The sequence below is a fragment of the Charadrius vociferus genome, unplaced genomic scaffold (assembly GCF_000708025.1).
Source record: "Charadrius vociferus isolate BGI_N301 unplaced genomic scaffold, ASM70802v2 scaffold487, whole genome shotgun sequence".
Taxonomy (NCBI): Eukaryota; Metazoa; Chordata; class Aves; order Charadriiformes; family Charadriidae; genus Charadrius; species Charadrius vociferus.
Window position 1 is genome coordinate 1,901,531 of NW_009649169.1, and position 19,000 is coordinate 1,920,530.

A 19,000-nucleotide genomic window follows, 5' to 3' on the forward strand; every position below is an offset into this window, starting at 1 on the left:
GTTCCTCTTGATCATAAACAAAGCTGTCAACTTCCCTTGCTTCTTGAAGCCATTCCATCTAGACAATCTGCAGGCTGGGGACAGCTGGGGAAAAAAAATGTTACTTGTTTCTTTGGGTTTGGGGAGTATTTCTGTCAATGGGAATTATTAATGTAACAATATTTTTTTTAAAGCATTTTGAAACTATAATTTGGTTTTATATTAAAGTTATGCACCCCTGCATGTTGCGGTCTTCACATACGTGCAGCTTTGGTTTTAGTCTCACCAACTATGTAAGCTAATTTGAGCCTGAGGATGTGTCATTCTGCTCATGAAGACAGGTACCCTCTGAAGGCAGTAGACCTTGTTCTGAAAATTAAAGACTTTGCTTCTTCTCGCTAGTGCCAATTTCCCAGTGTTGTGAAGTGAGCGTCTTCAGAATTTGTAAGCCTGACATCAGAAATCCCTCAAGGAAGTTAGATTTCTTTGTTTCTTTTTACTTTTCTTGCAGTGTCTTATTCTACAGCATGGTATGTATGAAAGAGTTTTCTTTCTAGCATTCCTTCTAGTAAACTATGCTTCTATATGTAAAGGGAATGTTTAAAACCAAACAAAAATAAAGGTTAAATACTCCCAGAATCCAAAAGAAAGTCAAAGGAGATGTGATCGCCTTTCAAGTCTTTTCTATCAGAGATTCTCCTGTCCTGCTTAACCTTTGCAAAAGCAATTGGTCCGAAGCCGTCTGTGAAACTACCAAAGAATGACAGGGTAAGAAGCTTTGAGAAAGCTTGTTTCCATTCATCTTGTTTTCTGACTAGGTTGAAAAGACTCTGATGGGACTTACTGACAGACCAGTTCAGGAGCTCTCGATGATTACTTAAAAGGAGAGAAATACTCTCTATCATAAATTCCTTATCTGAGGGCGCTTGTCTTCTCCAGTTTTGGATACTGGCATTTCTAGAGAGGGTTCTTAAGTATACTTCTTAAATTGTTGAATGGGATTTCTCTGGTTGAGGAAATAACTAAACTTTCATGGAAAGGGGAAGCCTACTCAGCACCTGACAGTTGATGTTATGGGCAAGGTGAATAAATTCTTCTTTCTGAAAACTTCACACTAGGAAGCCTAGGACTCTCACGTCCTATAAAGCAATGTAACAATGGGATAGGAAAGGCAAAGCAAAACTGTTTATTTTAAGCTGATACAGTCTTAAACACATTCAGTGAAAAATATGAAGTATTGCGAAGCTCCCAACATCACCATCTCAAATAATAACATTTGTGTTATGAGTACCTTTGGGCTGAATCCTTATAAAAGCATGTACAGCGCTTGTCTCCTCTCTGAAATAACAGCTGTGAACGCCATGCCACCATAATTTTCAGTTTCTGAAGCAAGTGCCTTGTGTAGCCTGATACTTCCCAAATGGACATGGCATTTCCATGATTTATTACACATGTGTTAAACACATGAGCAAGTCTAACATTTTGTTTCCTTTCTGGAAGGCATTGGCTATCTCTTTTAATAAAAAGGGGGAGAAATGAGAACATGAATGTGCAATGCTTAATGAAATTTGCTTTTAATTTAGAATTTATTTGTAAGAGTGAGAAATGAGCTCTGGTAATCACTTGTCCTGTGGCAGCTGCTGCCCAGAAGGTTGCCTGTCTCCTCACTTGAGAGCAAAATCAAGCAGCTGCCTTTTAGTGTTATTCCTGCTTGAAGCTGCTTGTTTTCCCCTTTCCAGTTCCCTGCTGCCTTTCCTTCACAGCACCTGTGTAATGCCTGTAGCCGCTCTGGAGTCTATGACCACAGGCTGGAGTCCACCAGCTTCCAGATGCATTGCCTGCCATAATGCAGGCAATCATCCATTAAAATAACCATGAACAAGTCGGTCTTTAAACTACTTTGTCCTTTTTCTGGGAGAAACATACACAGCTCCCATCTAGTCCAACCTCCCCTGCAATGAGCAGGGATATCTTCAACTAGATCAGGTTGCTCAGAGCACTGTTCAACCTGAGCTTGAATGTTTCCAGGGATGGGGCATCTACCACCTCTCTGGGCAACCTGTTCCAGTGTTTCACCACTCATCATAACAAAAAAAAAATTGTCCTTCTATCTAGTCTAAATCTTTCCTCTTTTAGTTTAAAGCCATTATCCCTTGTCCTATCACAACAGGCCCTGCTAAAACATTTGTCCCCATCTTTATTGTAGGCCATCTTTAAGTACTGAAAGGTCACAATAAGGTCTGTCTCACACATTTTGATGTGTGTAAATGCCCAGATCTCAGTAGCCCTCTCCCAGAAACAGGAACCTTTTCCCCCCACTTCCTTATGATTGCATCCTGCTAGGATCCAGCCTGGATCCAGCATGAGGGTTCTGTACACTGATGTGGGCCTATTGCTGTTGGGTTGGCTAGACTCCCTAATGCCTGGTCCCTGGCGACATGGGGAGGACAGGGAAGGTGTGTTGCGTTCTGGCTGACAGTCGCCTAATGATGTTACAGAATCAGATGACATTTTACAGTCCAAGTCATAAAAATATATTGAGCCTGCTTCAGCTCAAGAAGAAGGTGCAGGAACACAAACACAAGTGCTGTGCTAGTTTTAACTACATGTCCTGCAGATTAAAGGGCAAAGGACTGTGTCTGCAGGCACATGGAAGAGGTGGGTAATTGTATCTGGAAGAGGAGCGTGTAGGGTTTAGCAGGTTTCCAAAGTGTTGTTAAAGCATAACTGTTTCCTCCTCCTCCCGCCTCCTGGGAGGCACCTGGAGACCTGGCGCTGACTGAGCCTTCTTGGAATGTGCCTGTGGGATCAGCCTTCCTTCTGCACAACTGCCTAGAGGACAGCAGCGCCTTTACCTGCACTTAACGGAGAAAGTAAATGCTAATGCAGCCAGAAGAGGTTTAAAATAGTGCAACTCCTGCTTTCTCTGAGCAGGCTTCTATAACGAACCCCTTCGATGTCCATCCACAGACTAGATGCTGGAGATGTAAAGGTTGCAAGGACAAGCATAGCAGTTCGTACAGACGTGATGTTAACATGATCGTATCATGCGGATGTGACATCATTATACTGATTTGCGAGCCATTGCTTAGGACTCTGTCACAAATTGAATGCTGGTTAGTAGTGCCATGATTGGATAAACCTAAAGATGGAAAGGCTGGTTCACAAAACCCCAGATGTTGAGTTCTTGCTGTGTGAGTGAACTGTGTATGTGCAGCGTTATGAGCAGTGCCAGACCGAGCCATGCACGGGCCCCTAACGCTTGCACCCGAGTAAGTTCTCTCTTGTGTCCTGACTCTGCGCGTGTGACTCCAGTTTTCTAGAAAAACTGCCTCTAAGTGAGAGATTGGCTTGTTCGTTCAAATGTTGGCATTTCCACTTTGACTCGTATGACAGTATTGTGGTTTGGATGCTGGAGTCCTCTGAGACTTACAGATTTGGGTCTCAGTGGATCCTGCTGTCAGAGGCTGCAGATTTAATTTTCAGATTATGATCTTTATTTACTGTTCTTGTTCCACATTACCTCCTGGAGGCATCATAGACATTAAAGAAAACTTATACGTTATATCAGATGACAGTATTATGATTAGATAATAAAATCATCAGTATTCAACAAAAAGAAAGAAAAAGGAACAAGCCTTCCGTTTATTCAGCAGCACAGGAAAAAGTTGCAGTTTGGGTAATACAGTCAGTTCTGCTGGCTCAGGTATGTTCCTGATCACCATCTTTCAGTATAGCTTGGAATATTTTACTCCCTAATGCTGATAGCTGGTTGCAAGCAAAAGCTGAAAGTGAGCAGACCATGTTCTTTTTAGAATGAAATCCTTCCCTAAAATTTAATTTGTGATCTAGAGACCTAAGCAAGAAACAACAGGCCTCTAAATATTTCAGCAGTTTTACACATATGGCTTCCCAAAGTTAATACTGAGTTCTGTCTGTCACAGGACAGGGAATTTTCTTCCAGTACAGGTATATATTTGTAAGCCAGTCACATATGAAAACAATAACCATGGAATACGGAAAAAGTCAATAAGGAGATTTATATACAGCTGCTATTGCACTGGAGGAAAACAAATGATCTGTTGGGGTCAGTTTCGCTGGGAAATCAATTTGAGCAGAGTTTTATTGTCCTCTCTGCTAGATCCTTTGTGTTATTTGCTTGTGCCTTTAATAGTCATGAGTGAGGAGGTTTTTACACTTGTGAGTCTAAGCTCCCTGGATCATTGCGTTCGTTACCTTTTCAACATCCGCATTCCCAGTTGTCAGAAATGCTACCTTACAACACTGAGTGCTCAAAGTACATTTCCCCTTGTAACTCTAGGGAGTTTTGAAAGTTCATATTAACTGCTTAAACCAGTCATAAACCAGTTAGACTGTAGTACCAGACAAATAGTAACCATCTGATGCATAAAAATGCCTCTGTACGCATTGCCTGTGACTATGGAGAATAAACCTCTTAACGCATGGCCACACAAGCCTAAAGTTAATTTAAAAAAACCCCACAACTCTTATTCGGTTAACAGTAGTAATACATTAATCAAAACACCAATAAAAATATACATATATAGAGGTGTATGAGCTACAGGATTTATAAAAAAATCACTGAAACTGCTTAGTCTAAAAAAAGTACTCTTTTTAAGTTTTACCTTGAAATTAATGTTTTCTAAATGATAAATTAGTTTAACCTACCTTTGTGTTGATATTGATGCTTTAATATAATTTTTAAAACTTCTGTTTATCTAAATAAGCTTCATAATGTGTCCTTTTTGGCTGACCTGTAGCGACTAAATTCTTTTTGTCAATGGGAGCTGCAGGTGTTTGAAATATTTGTTCCAGAATTCTGTTGTTGTTGTACAATCTAATTGTCTCATAATATAAGAAAGGAAAATCCTGGAACTGCAATGAAAAATGGATATTCTAAATATGAAGTACTTCTGTTCCTTTCTGTAGCCTGATTTTTGAATTCTGTGTCTCATTCTGCTGTAGCTATTTAATGGTGTTCAGGAAGTAGGAAGTTCTCAGCTCCTTCTTCCTCATCCAGAAGACTAAAATCTGTAGTTTTCATAAGCATCACCGCTTATGTAGTCGTTATATCTACATATAGTCTATTTAGTCTTTATATGCATCCCTGCTCATGGTGATGCCTTCATTGTTTAAGGGTTTATAATGTTAACTTCCTTTAACTGCAGTTTCCCTCTTTGTCGGAATTTCAGACTTGTCCAAGTAGACAGTAAAATACAGTCACTGAGCTGTTCTGGTGAGGAGGGAGGACTAGGGCTACAAAATGGAAACTTGAGGCTGACTTCTAATTTGGGCCAGAAATGGTTGCTCTGAGATTAACAAAGCTTTCTTGACTTGATTGGAGGTAGTCCTTTCAGGTTTCATAGGTTATATTCAAGAACACTTGAGAAAAAGAAACAACCCCACCCTATTAAAATAAGTATATATCAGAAGACAGTATTTAGAACACTGTTTATGTGCTTTGATTTATTACATTGTATTCTAGGGATGTGTACATAAAGAAAGAAATTCCACAGTGCAAATGCCAAGCTACTCCTCCTAAATGCACCCCAGACCTGAGCTGGGGCTGTAGATCAGAAAGGCACTTCTGTTGTTATATGACTGTCCCTGTGCAGGACAATACATACTTACAGGTTACCTTAAGTCTTCCTATATCTTAAATCTATTGACTGCAGTAGATTTAAGCATAAACTTAGAAGTCATCTGAAGAAGGTGTTTTCTTAAATTGGGGTTCGAGGAATTCTAACATTTTTCAAACCTTCCTATCTAACAGGTATAGCGGAAAACCAAAAAAGATTGCATTAAGATTTAAAACTTTAACAGTCCAGAGTCTTGCAGACCAGCAAAGAAAGCTTATGCCATGTGCTGTGTGGGTAATTTTTTTTTTTTTAATATTATTCCATCTTGGTCAAGCCAAAGCATAATTGTCATGTGTTCCTCAGTCAGTCCCTTGTGTCAGCAGAGGGGTCAGTTCTGGATGTAGGCAAAGAAACAATTCAGTAAATATATATAGAGAGAGACATCAGTTGTGTGGGACAGCAGGCAGAGCAGAAGAGCCAGGCCACCTCAGTCTCTCAGCTTACAGCGGAGTCTGGTGTGGGGAAAGCCAGGATGCTGCTGTGATGGACGGTGTGGGATGGCAGCCCCTCCAGGCACAGCATCCCGACTCCTTTTTCTGCCCCCATCCACGGGGGTCTACAAGGTTGGCTGTGGAGGATGCTCACGTCAGGATTTCTCCTTGCTCCTCCTTACTCCCCTTTTTGTAGAAGGAGGGTCCCGATGCTGAAATCATCCCAGGAGCAGCACAGTTCAGTTTTGGCGGTGCTTTGAAGGACCATAAGCCTGACATAGTGCCGGGAGAAGAACTGCTGAAAGAGGTTCTTGTGAGGGCTGTCCTCTCTGAGGCTCTGTTCCGTGCAACAGAAATGTAGAGGGATCAAAATCAACTACTGCTTGTGAAATCCAATGTGAGCACACAGAGATGATGGGAACAGCAGGAAAATTATGAAGTCTATACCCGGATATTGAGTTTTTATTTTTAACATCCTGTGTACTTCAAAATTAAAATGCTCAGATGATCCACAAGATGGTTTAACAAGGTGAAAAAAAAAGAGATTAAAAATTAAAATTGTTACAAAGGCATGTCTTCCCCTCTGAATGCAAATAGTGTGGTTTAGCTTCTAGAAATAAATAGTTGACCACTGAAGTATATGAAGACACTGTTCCTCTATGAACTGAAGACTAATGCCTTAAAACTAGGTAACTGTTGTAATCGACATAGTTAAAGGACGATGATGGTTTGAACAGATTTGGAATACAAATCAGAGGTTCATTAGCTGTTGAAGTGGCCTGTCATGCAGCATTGTGTTGCAGAACTTGGATCTGTTCTGTGCGTAGGATTAAAGGTGCCTGAAACTTTGTGTTCCCTGTGACTATCCATCTCCCTTCCACTTGCCCATGTGGTGGGATGCTGTGTCTTCCAGACACGCTGTATGTATAATTTCTAAGCAGCTTTGGAAACCCTAGGGTTAGAAAAGGTATATGAATGTTTTATAATGTTATTGATAACTGCAAAGCAGATGCTTTTCTAATAAACTGCTGTGAGATAAGTTACTGGTAGCATCTGCGGAGATGTGTGTAAATGAGCTCAAAATAATTAATACTGTGTTAGAAGAAAGCTTTTTTTAAAAGCACATCTGTACTGGAGCATATAAGATTATTTCAGCCTGCCATGAGAATTTGTTATAACACAAATTACCATAATTTATTAGGGGAAAAACCATTTCTGTTAATCATATATTAATTATTCATAAAATCTGTATTAATGTTACCTTAATGGGAAGGGTTACCAGCTGGGATACTGGGCTTGGCAATCTAATCACATACAATAAAGGATGAACAGCTTGACTTAAAAAGAAGACATAAAAATGACTTACAAGAGCATAAAAGCAGCAAGCATGAGTTTATGAGTTAACGTAGAGCTGGCTACGGTAGAGCAGTCCAGCCAGCTAACCACTTTGTATTTTGGCTCTAGCACTGGTTTGTGCCTGAGTGGAATTCAAGTGGGATTACTGAAGGATGGTTGTTAAAACCAGTCCCATATACCTTGCCCTAATGCTTTTCAGCTCTTCAGCAAGCATAGATCTGGTGAGTCTGAGTAAAATAGAAAGAGACACTTTCCCATTCTACTTTTTTTCTTTGTTTGTTTAAAAAAACCCCAACAACCGACAAAACAAAAACACAACTCCAAAACCTGACTTCAGTAATTTAAATTCAGGACAAATTCTTCCTGCTGGGGAGAGAAGGAAAAAAAAAAAGAATTTTTGCAACTTTTCAATCTTCTCGGAAAGCTATTGTGAACCATGTTACATGTGAAAATGCTGCTCAGAGGAGGTGTTTCAGCCTAAAACATATATGGAATATGGAAGTGTGTATGTGCCTATGTGCTTGTCCAGGTGCATGCAGCTTTCTAGATGCTCTATTCAATTTAAGGAGGATGTCGACTTTTAGATTATAACTGAAGACTAGAAGGTATGTTTTGATGGAAGTTTAGCAAAACGAAACAGAGAATGAATGAGAATGAATTTTCCCAAATTTATTTTAATTAAAAGCTGCTTTTTTTTTTTTTTTTTTTTCCCCCTGGCTTTTGAAAGTTCTCTTGCAGGAATGAAAACCCAAACAGAAAGAGCACTGGCTAATGCATGCAAATGTGTAATGCCTGTAAAATGCAACTAGTTTTATATGAACAATAAAAGCTTCATAGGATTCAGCTGAAATCAAATTGTTTAGATCAGCTAGAGCCTTTTTATTAGGACAGCACAATGTTGAACTTGTAAACACATTTGCTTTACATATTAAGATAAAAGGCTGTTTATTGGTAAAAGATTCTTTTTTTTAAATGACAGTTACGACCTTTAATGTGTGATCTGTAAGCTATCATCTGATGAATTTTGGCCAAAGCCATGGAAGAGAAGCGTTTGGAGTGAGAGGCCAACCCAAAAGAAACAGAAAAAATAATTTAAAAAATTGCATAGCTTTCAGTGAGTCCAGGAAACTTAGGCCTGGTCTTGGAACAATGCATAGAGCTGTGTGGTCTACAGCTGAACTGATGTTCAAGAATCTTGGGTAATTATGATTTATTTTTTTTTCTGTAACCTTGATAGTACTTCCAAGTTTTGGGTGGCGGGTGAGTCTGTGGATGCAATCAGTTGTCATGCCTAACTGATTGATACAGATCAGAAATGAGGTTATTTTGCAGTTTAGATTTTTTTTTTCTTCAAATGTCATTTTCAAAGAAATGTGGTAAAGGGGAAGTGTGCATGGGAGCAATTTGTATCTGAAGAGCTTACCAAATAATGTTATAGAAGAGGCTGTATTCTGCAGTATGCTGATGGTTACTACTAGCTGTGGGTACCAGGAGCTCCTTCTACGTAATGCATCCCAGCACCGTTTTACCCTTGCATTTGAAAATGTTATCAGAGTTCTGCAGAGTCTGGGAACGATAATACTTCAGCATTATAACAAATAGGTAGTGCTGTTATGTTGTTCTCTGTTTTAGTATATCAAATGCGTTTCATTGCTTACACTGAAGTAGCAGATCGAAACCATCTGCTGTCTTGCCACTGGTCCGCCAGCCTAACAGAAAATCTCAGTTCATTTTCCTTGAGGCCAATGTGCTTTAAGGCATGTGTACTAGGACTATAATCCAGCTGCTGAATGTTGATACAAGTCCAGACCTATGCTCATGAGTCTTTTAAATGGAAACAATACTCTTTGCCAAGGATTGGAACGGAGATAAACTCGGTTTGCTTTTCTCTCTTCCCTCCTCCCCCTACCCCCTTTACAGCCCCATCCCCCATCACAGTCATAAGGAAAGACAGGACATCCAGGAACAGCGTGTCTCTCTCTTGGCAAGAACCTGAACATCCGAATGGGATCATCTTGGACTACGAGGTCAAATACTATGAAAAGGTGGGGAGAAAGATTGAAGGGGAGGGTTTTGTGCTGGTAGTACTGTAAGGAAATTATTGCATCTCGCCCGTGTTAAGTATTCAGAGACACCCCTGTTCGTTCACTGTCTGCCTCAATGACACCAAGTGCTGAAACTGTTCAATTTTTGGTAAGGAGAACATCATGAAGATATGAAGTGATATTGTTGTGTTGTCTACCAAGTTCATCCCCAAACATATCAGGACAAATATAGAAAGTAATACAGACAAGCTGTAATACCTTTTTTTTTTTTTTTTTCTCCCTTGAGTACAGTTTACTTAGTTCTGTTACGCTGTCAGTGTTCATGCATTTATTTGCCAGCGTCCATGTGTTGGTGCTTCCTTGTGGCACAAGCATCTTTTACACAAAAATGATTTGGAAAAGAGATGGGCAATCCTTTCAGTGACTGTTTTGCACTATGGAAGTTCCCAGTTTTCATGAGTAACTGAATTCTTCATAAATTTTATGGAAATTACTACAAATCAAGGAAAATCTGACATTAAATAGGTTCTGCTTTATATTGGCATTTTCTTGTATTTACAGGTGTTGATTTCTACATCATATATAGATCTGTATTTAGGAAAAAAATAACTCTTCATAGCCAAATGGTGTTTTTAGTACAAAAGAGTAGAATTGAAAAGACCATAAATTGTTGTGAATATTGTGAAGAGTGGTATTAGCCATTTTTAGATTGGTCAGAGAGACCTTTTGATAGAATACCTTGCTACTAAAGTTGACAAACTTGGAAAAAATGTCAAAAATAATGATTTAATTTAGCATTTACTAATTCTGTTCATGTCTAGACACCAGGCTTATATTTCATATGTACCAGGGAAGACATAGTGCCAATATCAACTTAGAAACTGCTGTTAAAAAGGCTCCATGGGGATTCAGTTAATCTTTAGAAAGTTTTCTCATGGAGCTTACCAGTGGGACAATGAGCGTGTGCACTCATAGTCCACACCTCATCTCCAGCCAAAGAACGGGCACTGGAAGGCCGTATTCTGAAAATATTTCTCCCAAATTGATATGTAATCTGGTTTTGGGTGGGTTTTTTTTGGTGACCAGTTGAACTTTCAAAGACCTTCGTAAAAATCTAAACATACATAGTACTACCGATAAAAAGAAAGCTTCCTAAACATTTCAGTTCAGTCTCACCTTATAGAGCCGTAGCCTGTGGACTTTCACTTTGGGTTTTTTCCTGTTATTTCAATGGGAACAGGATCAAGTCCGGATTCTGGGCTTGAGAAGTAAAAGACAACTGGCTTATACACCAGGTTGTCTTTATTTGTACATCTTCACCACTGAAGGGACGTAGGAACTATTTCGGCTGTCTTGTTTGCAATTTTTTAAAGAAAAGAAAATAGGTACTACCTTTTAGTAAGGCTTGGAAGAGCTATTTACCTCACAAAGAGCCTACGCCTTAAAGATCCCAGAGCTGCAGCCTGTTTTGCACAGGCCAGGTTATTTATCCGCATGATTAACTTGTGCTTCACTTGAGACCTACCTGGCTGCTCTTCCTGCCATTGGCCGTACATGTGCTTTCCAAGAGCTGCGGCATCCCCGTCTCCGCTCCACCTCCAGTCTCCCCAGGTGGAAGTCTTTGCCCGGGCACCTCTGCGCCAGTACCACGGGGCACAGGATGATACTGTTGTGTGCTCAGACAGAGCATGCGGCTGCTGTTCCCACCGAGTACATCCAGTCCTATGGAGCAACTGGTTGTCGTAAGACAGCTTCGTAAAACAGACAACCAGTCTTACGAGGCTGATCTTGCACATGTGTTTTTTCCCTTTGAAGTCTGTGATCAAGAGTTCGTATGCAGCAGACAGCTTTCTTAAACCAAAGAGCCAACTGCTTGACAATAGGAGCCAGACCATTTAGAACAAAGGGTTTCTAAAAAACAACCTTCTGACACCAGTGTTTTTAATGTGTGGTCTGCAAGCCCCGTGGGGAGTTAGAAGCCTATTCTCCCGGGTTTATGAACGGTAACGAAGAAAAGCAAAGCTGTTGTCAGGAGACTTTAATCTATTGCCCTTTTTAGGTCTACAAATTGAAAGATGTTGGAAACTACCACTCTGTTCATGTTAAACTTACCTGAGGTCAGAGCAGCCCATGCTGGACTGTTATTCTTCATTTCTTTCCCAAACACCTTTGGAAGATGCTGCTGTTCAGTCTGAGATCTCTAAGCAGCCCCCCTCCCCTCCTCTCCCCTCCTTTTTTTGAAAAGGGAGCTTTCTTTTTAAACTGGTCCAGTCTGTTTGATTTTTCTGCTTCAGAAATCATCTTGGTTGTGCTCATCAAAAACCCCACTGCAGTTAAGTGGCAGCTGCAAGGAAATAAACCCTTCACACTTGGCAATCTGGGTATTTCTCCTGACAAGTCGTACCTGATTGCTGGTAGATGATTTACGTTGAGCCGTTCTTTTCCTTCCTCTTCATTTTTACATGCCATACCTTTTGTAGTCTTTTAAAAATAAGTAAATACAACATTAATAGACTAATACAGGTCAGCCCAATTCTATCATACGCCTTCTCCATGCAGATGTAGGGGTTTTTTGTTTTGGTTTTTTTTTTACTTTAAGTTGTTCTCAAATGTCAAAGAATACATGATATTTACAGATAACTGCGTGTTACTGATATTCAGGATGTTAGACTAGATTTGGGATAAAAGTAGAATGTCCTGTATCTAAACTTTGATACCGTGTAGTTTTTCTAATACATTAGTGGCATAAAGGATGTGGAAAATATAATTTTCTGCAAGGGTAATTAATTAACCTAGTCAGTTGTTTTTTTTTTTTTCACCAGTGATTTCACTTGTGTAAGGAAGAGAGTAAAGAGCTTCACGTTGTTTCTAGAGAAAATAGGAGCTACAGTTTTGGGAAACTGTTTTAACTTTTTGGAATGAACCTGTGGGATTTTAATGCATAACATTATGAACTGAGAGGAACAGTTTTTCAAACTCACTGTTTGGAATAGACTTGTGTTTTCTGTAAAAATCTGTAGGGCCTGGTTCTGAGGCCCCAGTGACTATTTATTCAAAACATTTAAAAGACATAAAATTCTCTTTCAGAGGAATACTGTGTGGAACTTCTAGGCATTTATTTTATGGTAGGGTATAACATTTTATGTTAAGTTAATGGTACCGAATGGCACCCCAGTTTAGTCCGTCTATATCATGCTGTGCTAGATTTTATCTGACTCAGCTGTCAAAGTGCACATACAACAAAAGTCAGGTTTTTTTCTTAGACAAGCAGATACTTTGTTTCCTCCTTGTCCTTGGTCGCATAATTATGTTCTCTGGAAGGAGTATGGTGTCACGCAAAGAACCTGCGTCTCCTAAATGTCACATATAAAATATTAATTTCTTCACTTAAATATGTGGCTTGCAATTATGATAACTAAATCCCCCACAATTTATTAAGGTGAAGTCTGCTGCAAACAATGAGTGAAATTTAATTGCAGTATCACAATACTAAAATAGATTTGCCTTTGCCATCACTGAAATTGTGCTCTCAGTAGACTGGTTAAAGCCAACAAATAAATAACAATATCTAGTTTGTGCTCTTTCTGAGGCTGAAAAAGTAAATTATATGAAAATGCACTCAGTTGCTTTTAAGTTCTTATTATTATGGCTTTCAGGGTAGGTAGGCCACGTATACTCCATGAAGTTTGTAGAAGCCATGGTATCGAACAGTTCACAGCTGGCAATAAGGGGAAGCAGTATCTTCGGGATAGTGGTTCCTCCCAGAGATGTGTAGTCTGGTCCGGCTTCTCAAGTGTACATACAGCTAAAGGAGAAAATGTTCTTCCTCATATGATGTAAATATTTACTCTCCTTATCTGGAAAAGGACATACCGTTCACTCTCACTAGTACTGCCACTATACATGTTAAATGTATCCAAAATATGTCTTTTGTAAAACATAGCTTAAAATTATAAAATGTCATTTGCAAATGAGACGCTAACAGTAGTGGGATTTGCTTCCCAGTAAAGACTATGTCTGGTAAACTATGCAGAAATATTCAGAAAGAACACGCTTTGTGCATCCAAGTTCAAATTTATCACCAGAGTGTTTGATTAAAGTTCTGCTTGGCAAAGGCTGACTTTCCTTTTTGTATATTCCTTCTGCTTATGGCAGCTACAGTGCTGTATCTCTGAAGTTTTACTCCGTCCCCAAGAAAGATAAACTTGGGCTTTTATGTGGTGTTTCACTGATTTGATTACTAGTAACATAAAAAATGACTTAAAAAATATGTGTGTAAAAAGCTTACCATAAACTAAGATACCATGACATCCTCCATACCATTGTTTTAAACGTTTATTTTCCAAGTTCCATTGCGTATTATTAACAGACAGGGCCATGACTATATTTTCCCTTACACGTATGTATCTGCACAAGAAGGAAATGTTTGCGTTTCATAAAAGCAGCCTGATGTGAGATCAAAATGAATGTCCAGTCATAGCATACACAAAAGATTTTATGTTTTAAAGACAAGATTATTATGTCTTTGAAATTAAAATAGTTGCCTACATTCAACTGAATGATGAGATAAGGAAAGCCTGCAAATTATAATACTAGGCCTTTGTTAGTTCAAAAATAAATAATTTTGTGCAACCCTGTTAGTTCCTTGGAATGTCTTCCTGTAAGTTTTCTCCCCTGAATTTATAACAGAAAACTTTTTCAGAGAAGTATTGGGGAAACCATGAGGAGGTCCAATGCTGATTTCCTTTTTCTTCTTAGCGTGTGATGAAAATGGGCCACGGTGAACATTTTTTATAGTTATTAATTGAAGACTAGGTCCAGCTCACCTTATTTTAGGTTTTGATTTTGGATGGTAATTTTTAGGTACGGGCTTAGCTGCTTTTTCTTTCTTTTTTTTTTTTTTTTTCTCCCTTGACTGTGATCACTCATGTGCATAATGTTGAATATTATTTGGAGATTCTGGCAATTTCCCTAACTATGGTGTAAATGTTTCTCTTTCTATATCATAGAGTGCCAAGAACAGGGTAGTTAGCCTTCTGTAGCACCAAAGTGAACAGTTTCTGATGTCAACCTACTAACTTAGAATAAACCTAGTTTTCTTACTGTAGACAGCACTGCCAAGCAAACACACTAAACCAGCTCTAGTCACTTGAACTTTTCACGTCAAGGTGAGATGGCTTTGGCAATGAGTGTGTTGAGTATTTTCCAATCTCTGTACTTGTGCATCGGCACTCTAGTGTTGTTGGAGTTACAATGTCAGTACCTTGCAGGCTAATGCAATGCCATAAGACGTAGTGGGAATAAGGTGAGATTGTTTGCATCTGACATCCCTTAACTTAACTCAGTTTCTGCTTTCAACCAGGCAAAACTCGCTGGTTTTAGTATATTTCAGTGTTCAAAGTAAACAGGCAGCATATGAAATCCCCACCACCTCCAGAATAAAGAAGTTCATCATTGCAAACCTAAACAACAGGGATTCTTGCAGTCCCCACATGTGTGGCTGCCATCCAAGATTTTTTTCTGAGGCAATTCCAGCTGCCATTTTTAGGAAGCCAAAAATGCTCTTTTGGTACAGGATGGCTTTAGTAAAATAAGCAATACCTCAGGCTCCAAATGCATGCTTAGATTTTTAGACTATGTGCTTACAGTGAGACTGAGACATACTTTTATCAGAATTAGCTTTTTATACAGTGTGAAGTGTATCCAAACTTACTAAATTACAAAATGGTCCATTTCTTATTTTATATAAAAAGTTGTTATGTCAGAAATATGTGACTATTAAGCAGAGTGTGGTTGTGAGTGTATCATCTGTACTGAACACACACCTTGGTCTTTAGCAAAAAGCAATAAGGAACAAACACATTTCCTTTCTGACTACTAAAGCCCAAGAGTCATTCGGGAGCAAGTTCAGTGGGGTTTTGCCTGAATGAGGATGGACACATCAGTCTCATACTTTTTATAACATAATAGAAAACGAGTTATATTCGCCTGTGCACAGAGCTGAGGTGAGAAGCCAGACTGGAGTTTCTCTTCTGACCATTATAAAGGTAAACACTGTCTTGTAAAATGCAAGGAGTAAAAATCGCATCCTGCAATAGCTCTGCAGGGCCCTAAAATGTCTAAGTTGGCTTGTTACAGCTTCCAATTCAGTGCAGTAGGACTGCAAATCTTTTTTATATAACATTAGTTTTCATTTTCTTGCTGCATTACAGACTGTGGACAAAATGATGCAAAACCATTTAATGAAATGCCCCATCCCTGGAAGTGTACAAGGCCAGGCTGGATGGGGCTTTGAGCAACCTGGTCTAGTGGGAGGTGTCCCTGCCCATGGCAGGAGGGTTGGAACTACATGATCTTTAGAGTCCCTTCCAACACAAACCATTCTATGGTTCTATGAAATGGCATATACTCAGCATGTCTAGTACTTGATTTACAACATTAGGCTGTAGAAGCTATGGTGATTTAGATTTCTTGCTAATCAAAAGATTTTCAGCTGATTGAAAATGAGTGGCTGTAAAAACATTTGTCAGGCTATAAATATTCAAAAAATGTGCCAGTGCTCTCCAGGTGATTTGTAGTAATTTTGTACTAACCACCTCTTATTTCTGTATTTTAGGGTGTGGTTTTAATCTGATACTTTCTCTTCCCAAAAGCAGGAACAAGAGACAAGCTATACTATTCTGAGAGCCAAGGGCACCAATGTTACCATCAGTGGCCTCAAACCTGATACCACCTACGTTTTCCAAATTCGAGCCCGAACTGCAGCTGGATATGGGACAAACAGCCGCAAGTTTGAATTTGAAACCAGTCCGGATTGTATGTATTTGTTCAAATGATTTATACTGACATCCTGCCCAGTTTGACTGATTTGCATGGCTGCTTTCTCTCCCTTTCTACTCTAGTAAACGCAACTCGTAACTATTTATGATGTGTCTTTCTGGGTAGCGTTACTATATAACTTTATGTTTTATCATTAAACCTGAAACATGCTATAAAGAGTATACCGTGAGTATCACGGTGGTATTTTCTTCCGTTCCCTACCCAACCTCTGCCTTGTGCCAGAATCGATACCTGCTGAGAGAGGAAGTTTGATAGAAAACCGTATTCACAGCCTCGTGCTGTTCCAAATCATTGGCCTGAACCTTATGGACTATAAACCCCTGCTCCTAGAGAGGTAATATTATGTTGGTCCATTGCTCCTGTGGGTCACTGTGTAATTCTCTACATTGCTGTGAAGTGTAGCTGATGTCTCCTGCATAGCCTTGAGATGAAACTCATATGCAGAGGCTGGGAAGGATGGTTGTGCAGTTGAGTAGCTGGTCAGGGAGTTGGGCAGTTTGGCTCCCTTCTCTCTGTCACTACATTTCCAGGTGGCCTAGGGGAGGTTATTTACTGGTCCGGCACTTCTTTTTCTTCTCTCTAATGCCTAGATAATAACATTATTTAACTGATGACCTTATTGGTATTCTTTACAAGTTCTGTTGTTATATCAGAAAGATTCTTAATAGAGCTCATAATTTTAAATGTTACTTTCTCATCGCTTGGTACTATATAGTAAATCAAACCTTTTATTTACTAGAAGCTGGAAGTGGTTTAATACATCAAAAAGTGATCCTTCGTTTATCTACCCAGTTACCAATGTAGACTAACACTGCATAATCAAAGACTGTTTGCTTTTTAGAAGGCCAGAATTTCATAGAAGGCTCGTATCTGCTGTTCAGAGTTATAACATAACGAAGGACTATAATTCTCATATGCGCTCATTAGGCTTATTCATGTATTCATGATAAGGCTTGGGAACCCATGGTGCAAGAAGTGCTCTGCTAAAAGAAAGTTTTAACCAAGAAGAGTAGCATAAGCCAAATGGTCTTGCACTTGAGGCATCCATGTATTTTTGAGATATGTTATGTATTTCATCTCCACTTGCTCCTCCCCTACCTCAGCCCTTATTCTGAAAAGCAAACAAGCTTTTTTTTTAAAAAAAAAAAAGTTACAAATTGCTGTTATGATGACATGTAGCTTTGGCATACTGGATGAAACTGGAACTCAAGATAGGACAGACAAGTTACAGCAAGGAGAAAAAAAAAAAATCAGTTGCAGTGGTAACAAATTTCATAATTTAGAAGTTAATGAGTTTTCTCTGCAAAGTAGTAGTAATAATAACAATAATAATAATAATGTAGCTGACCAAAAGTGTGGAAGGTAACAGGAGACAGTTGTGCACATCTCAATAATGAGCGTACAGGTTACACAGACATCGAATTGCATAACTTGATTCCTATTGCCAAGTTATCATAACTATGCGAGTACAGTTGTGGGTCTGTAATAGGCAGGGGCTTCTTCCCAAGGGAAATGGTGTGACTTCAAGCAGTCATGTAGACAAACTGTCCAGTTTGTGGGAGGGCTAGCTTTCAGCTCAGTTTGGGCAGCTAACTTGAAGCATAGTGCTGAGGAACCTAATTCTGCAATGCTTGGTGAAGTTTGGTACGTGTCTGCTGAAGACTGTTCGTAACACCTAAGATCTAAAGGTGTCCTGTCTAATATAGCAGTCTAGTGCGCCAAAGCTCCATGCTTTGGACTGCAGGGAAGTGTCCAACATAAGGCAGAAAGTAGACCTTTTTCTATAAGCATTGATTAATCATGGATAATCCTTCCGTCTGCTTCTGTGTGCCATGGCTTATCACAGCCTTCGCAGGGGTACTGGGAAGATTAATTCATTGAGGTAATTTCCATCACAGAGAACTGAGAGTAAGGGTGATGATTATTGACAGACTGGGATTTCTTGCCAAGGAAAAACTCCTTACTGACCATGACAAAATATATGTGTGTCATGGTATGTATATTTGCATTTACATATATGTTTATATGTAAGTATCAGTTTAACAGCAGTTACTATAATCTGCAAGAGTAAAAATCAGCTGTAGCAGAAACAACTTTGGTAAATTGTCAAAGATGGCCAGAGTGTCTTGTTTTCTTCCCTTGTATTTATTTGTCTGATGAAAAATTACTTAGTAGATTAAATATTTGGCAGGAGACCAAATGCTATATAGTGATGACTTAATCTGTCTGTTCCCTATATGAGTGTCAATTGTGATGCAACGAGTGTTTTGTATGGAGGGGGATTATTTATATATTTTTGTGTTAACTTTCCAGCATTCTCCATTTCCAGTGAGAATAGCCAGGTCGTAATGATTGCCATTTCAGCGGCGGTAGCCATTATTCTCCTCACAGTTGTGGTGTACGTCCTGATTGGGAGGTTAGTTTATCGTCTGGTTTGCACATTTGCTCCCGCTTCCATTTCCCCGAGGGGCCCTGATGAGCATGGCAAATTGGGTGTCGTCAGGCAGTAGCATGGCTGGTTTGCACCTTCTCCTTTGTCTGCTGCCTAGGAGCTCCCAATATCGCTTCATGCTCAGTAATGAGCCCACTAACGTTAGCAGCCCCAATCATGCAGCAGTTGTTAAAAAATGCTATAAACACATTCTTAGGCAATTGTAAAATTAAACTGTAGGGGTCAAAAATCAACAAA

The 19,000-nt window shown here is 39.4% G+C and overlaps 1 protein-coding gene across 1 annotated transcript in view; it reads left to right on the forward strand.

Annotated features, from left to right (window-relative positions):
• EPHA3 (EPH receptor A3) overlaps positions 1 to 19,000 on the forward strand; it is a 215,139-nt gene that overhangs the window by 148,237 nt on the left and 47,902 nt on the right. Inside the window, exons 8-10 of the mRNA XM_009888511.1 lie at positions 9,347 to 9,471; positions 16,128 to 16,287; positions 18,625 to 18,727. Coding sequence (XP_009886813.1) covers positions 9,347 to 9,471; positions 16,128 to 16,287; positions 18,625 to 18,727 — 388 coding nt within the window. The remainder of the gene's footprint in view (positions 1 to 9,346; positions 9,472 to 16,127; positions 16,288 to 18,624; positions 18,728 to 19,000) is intronic.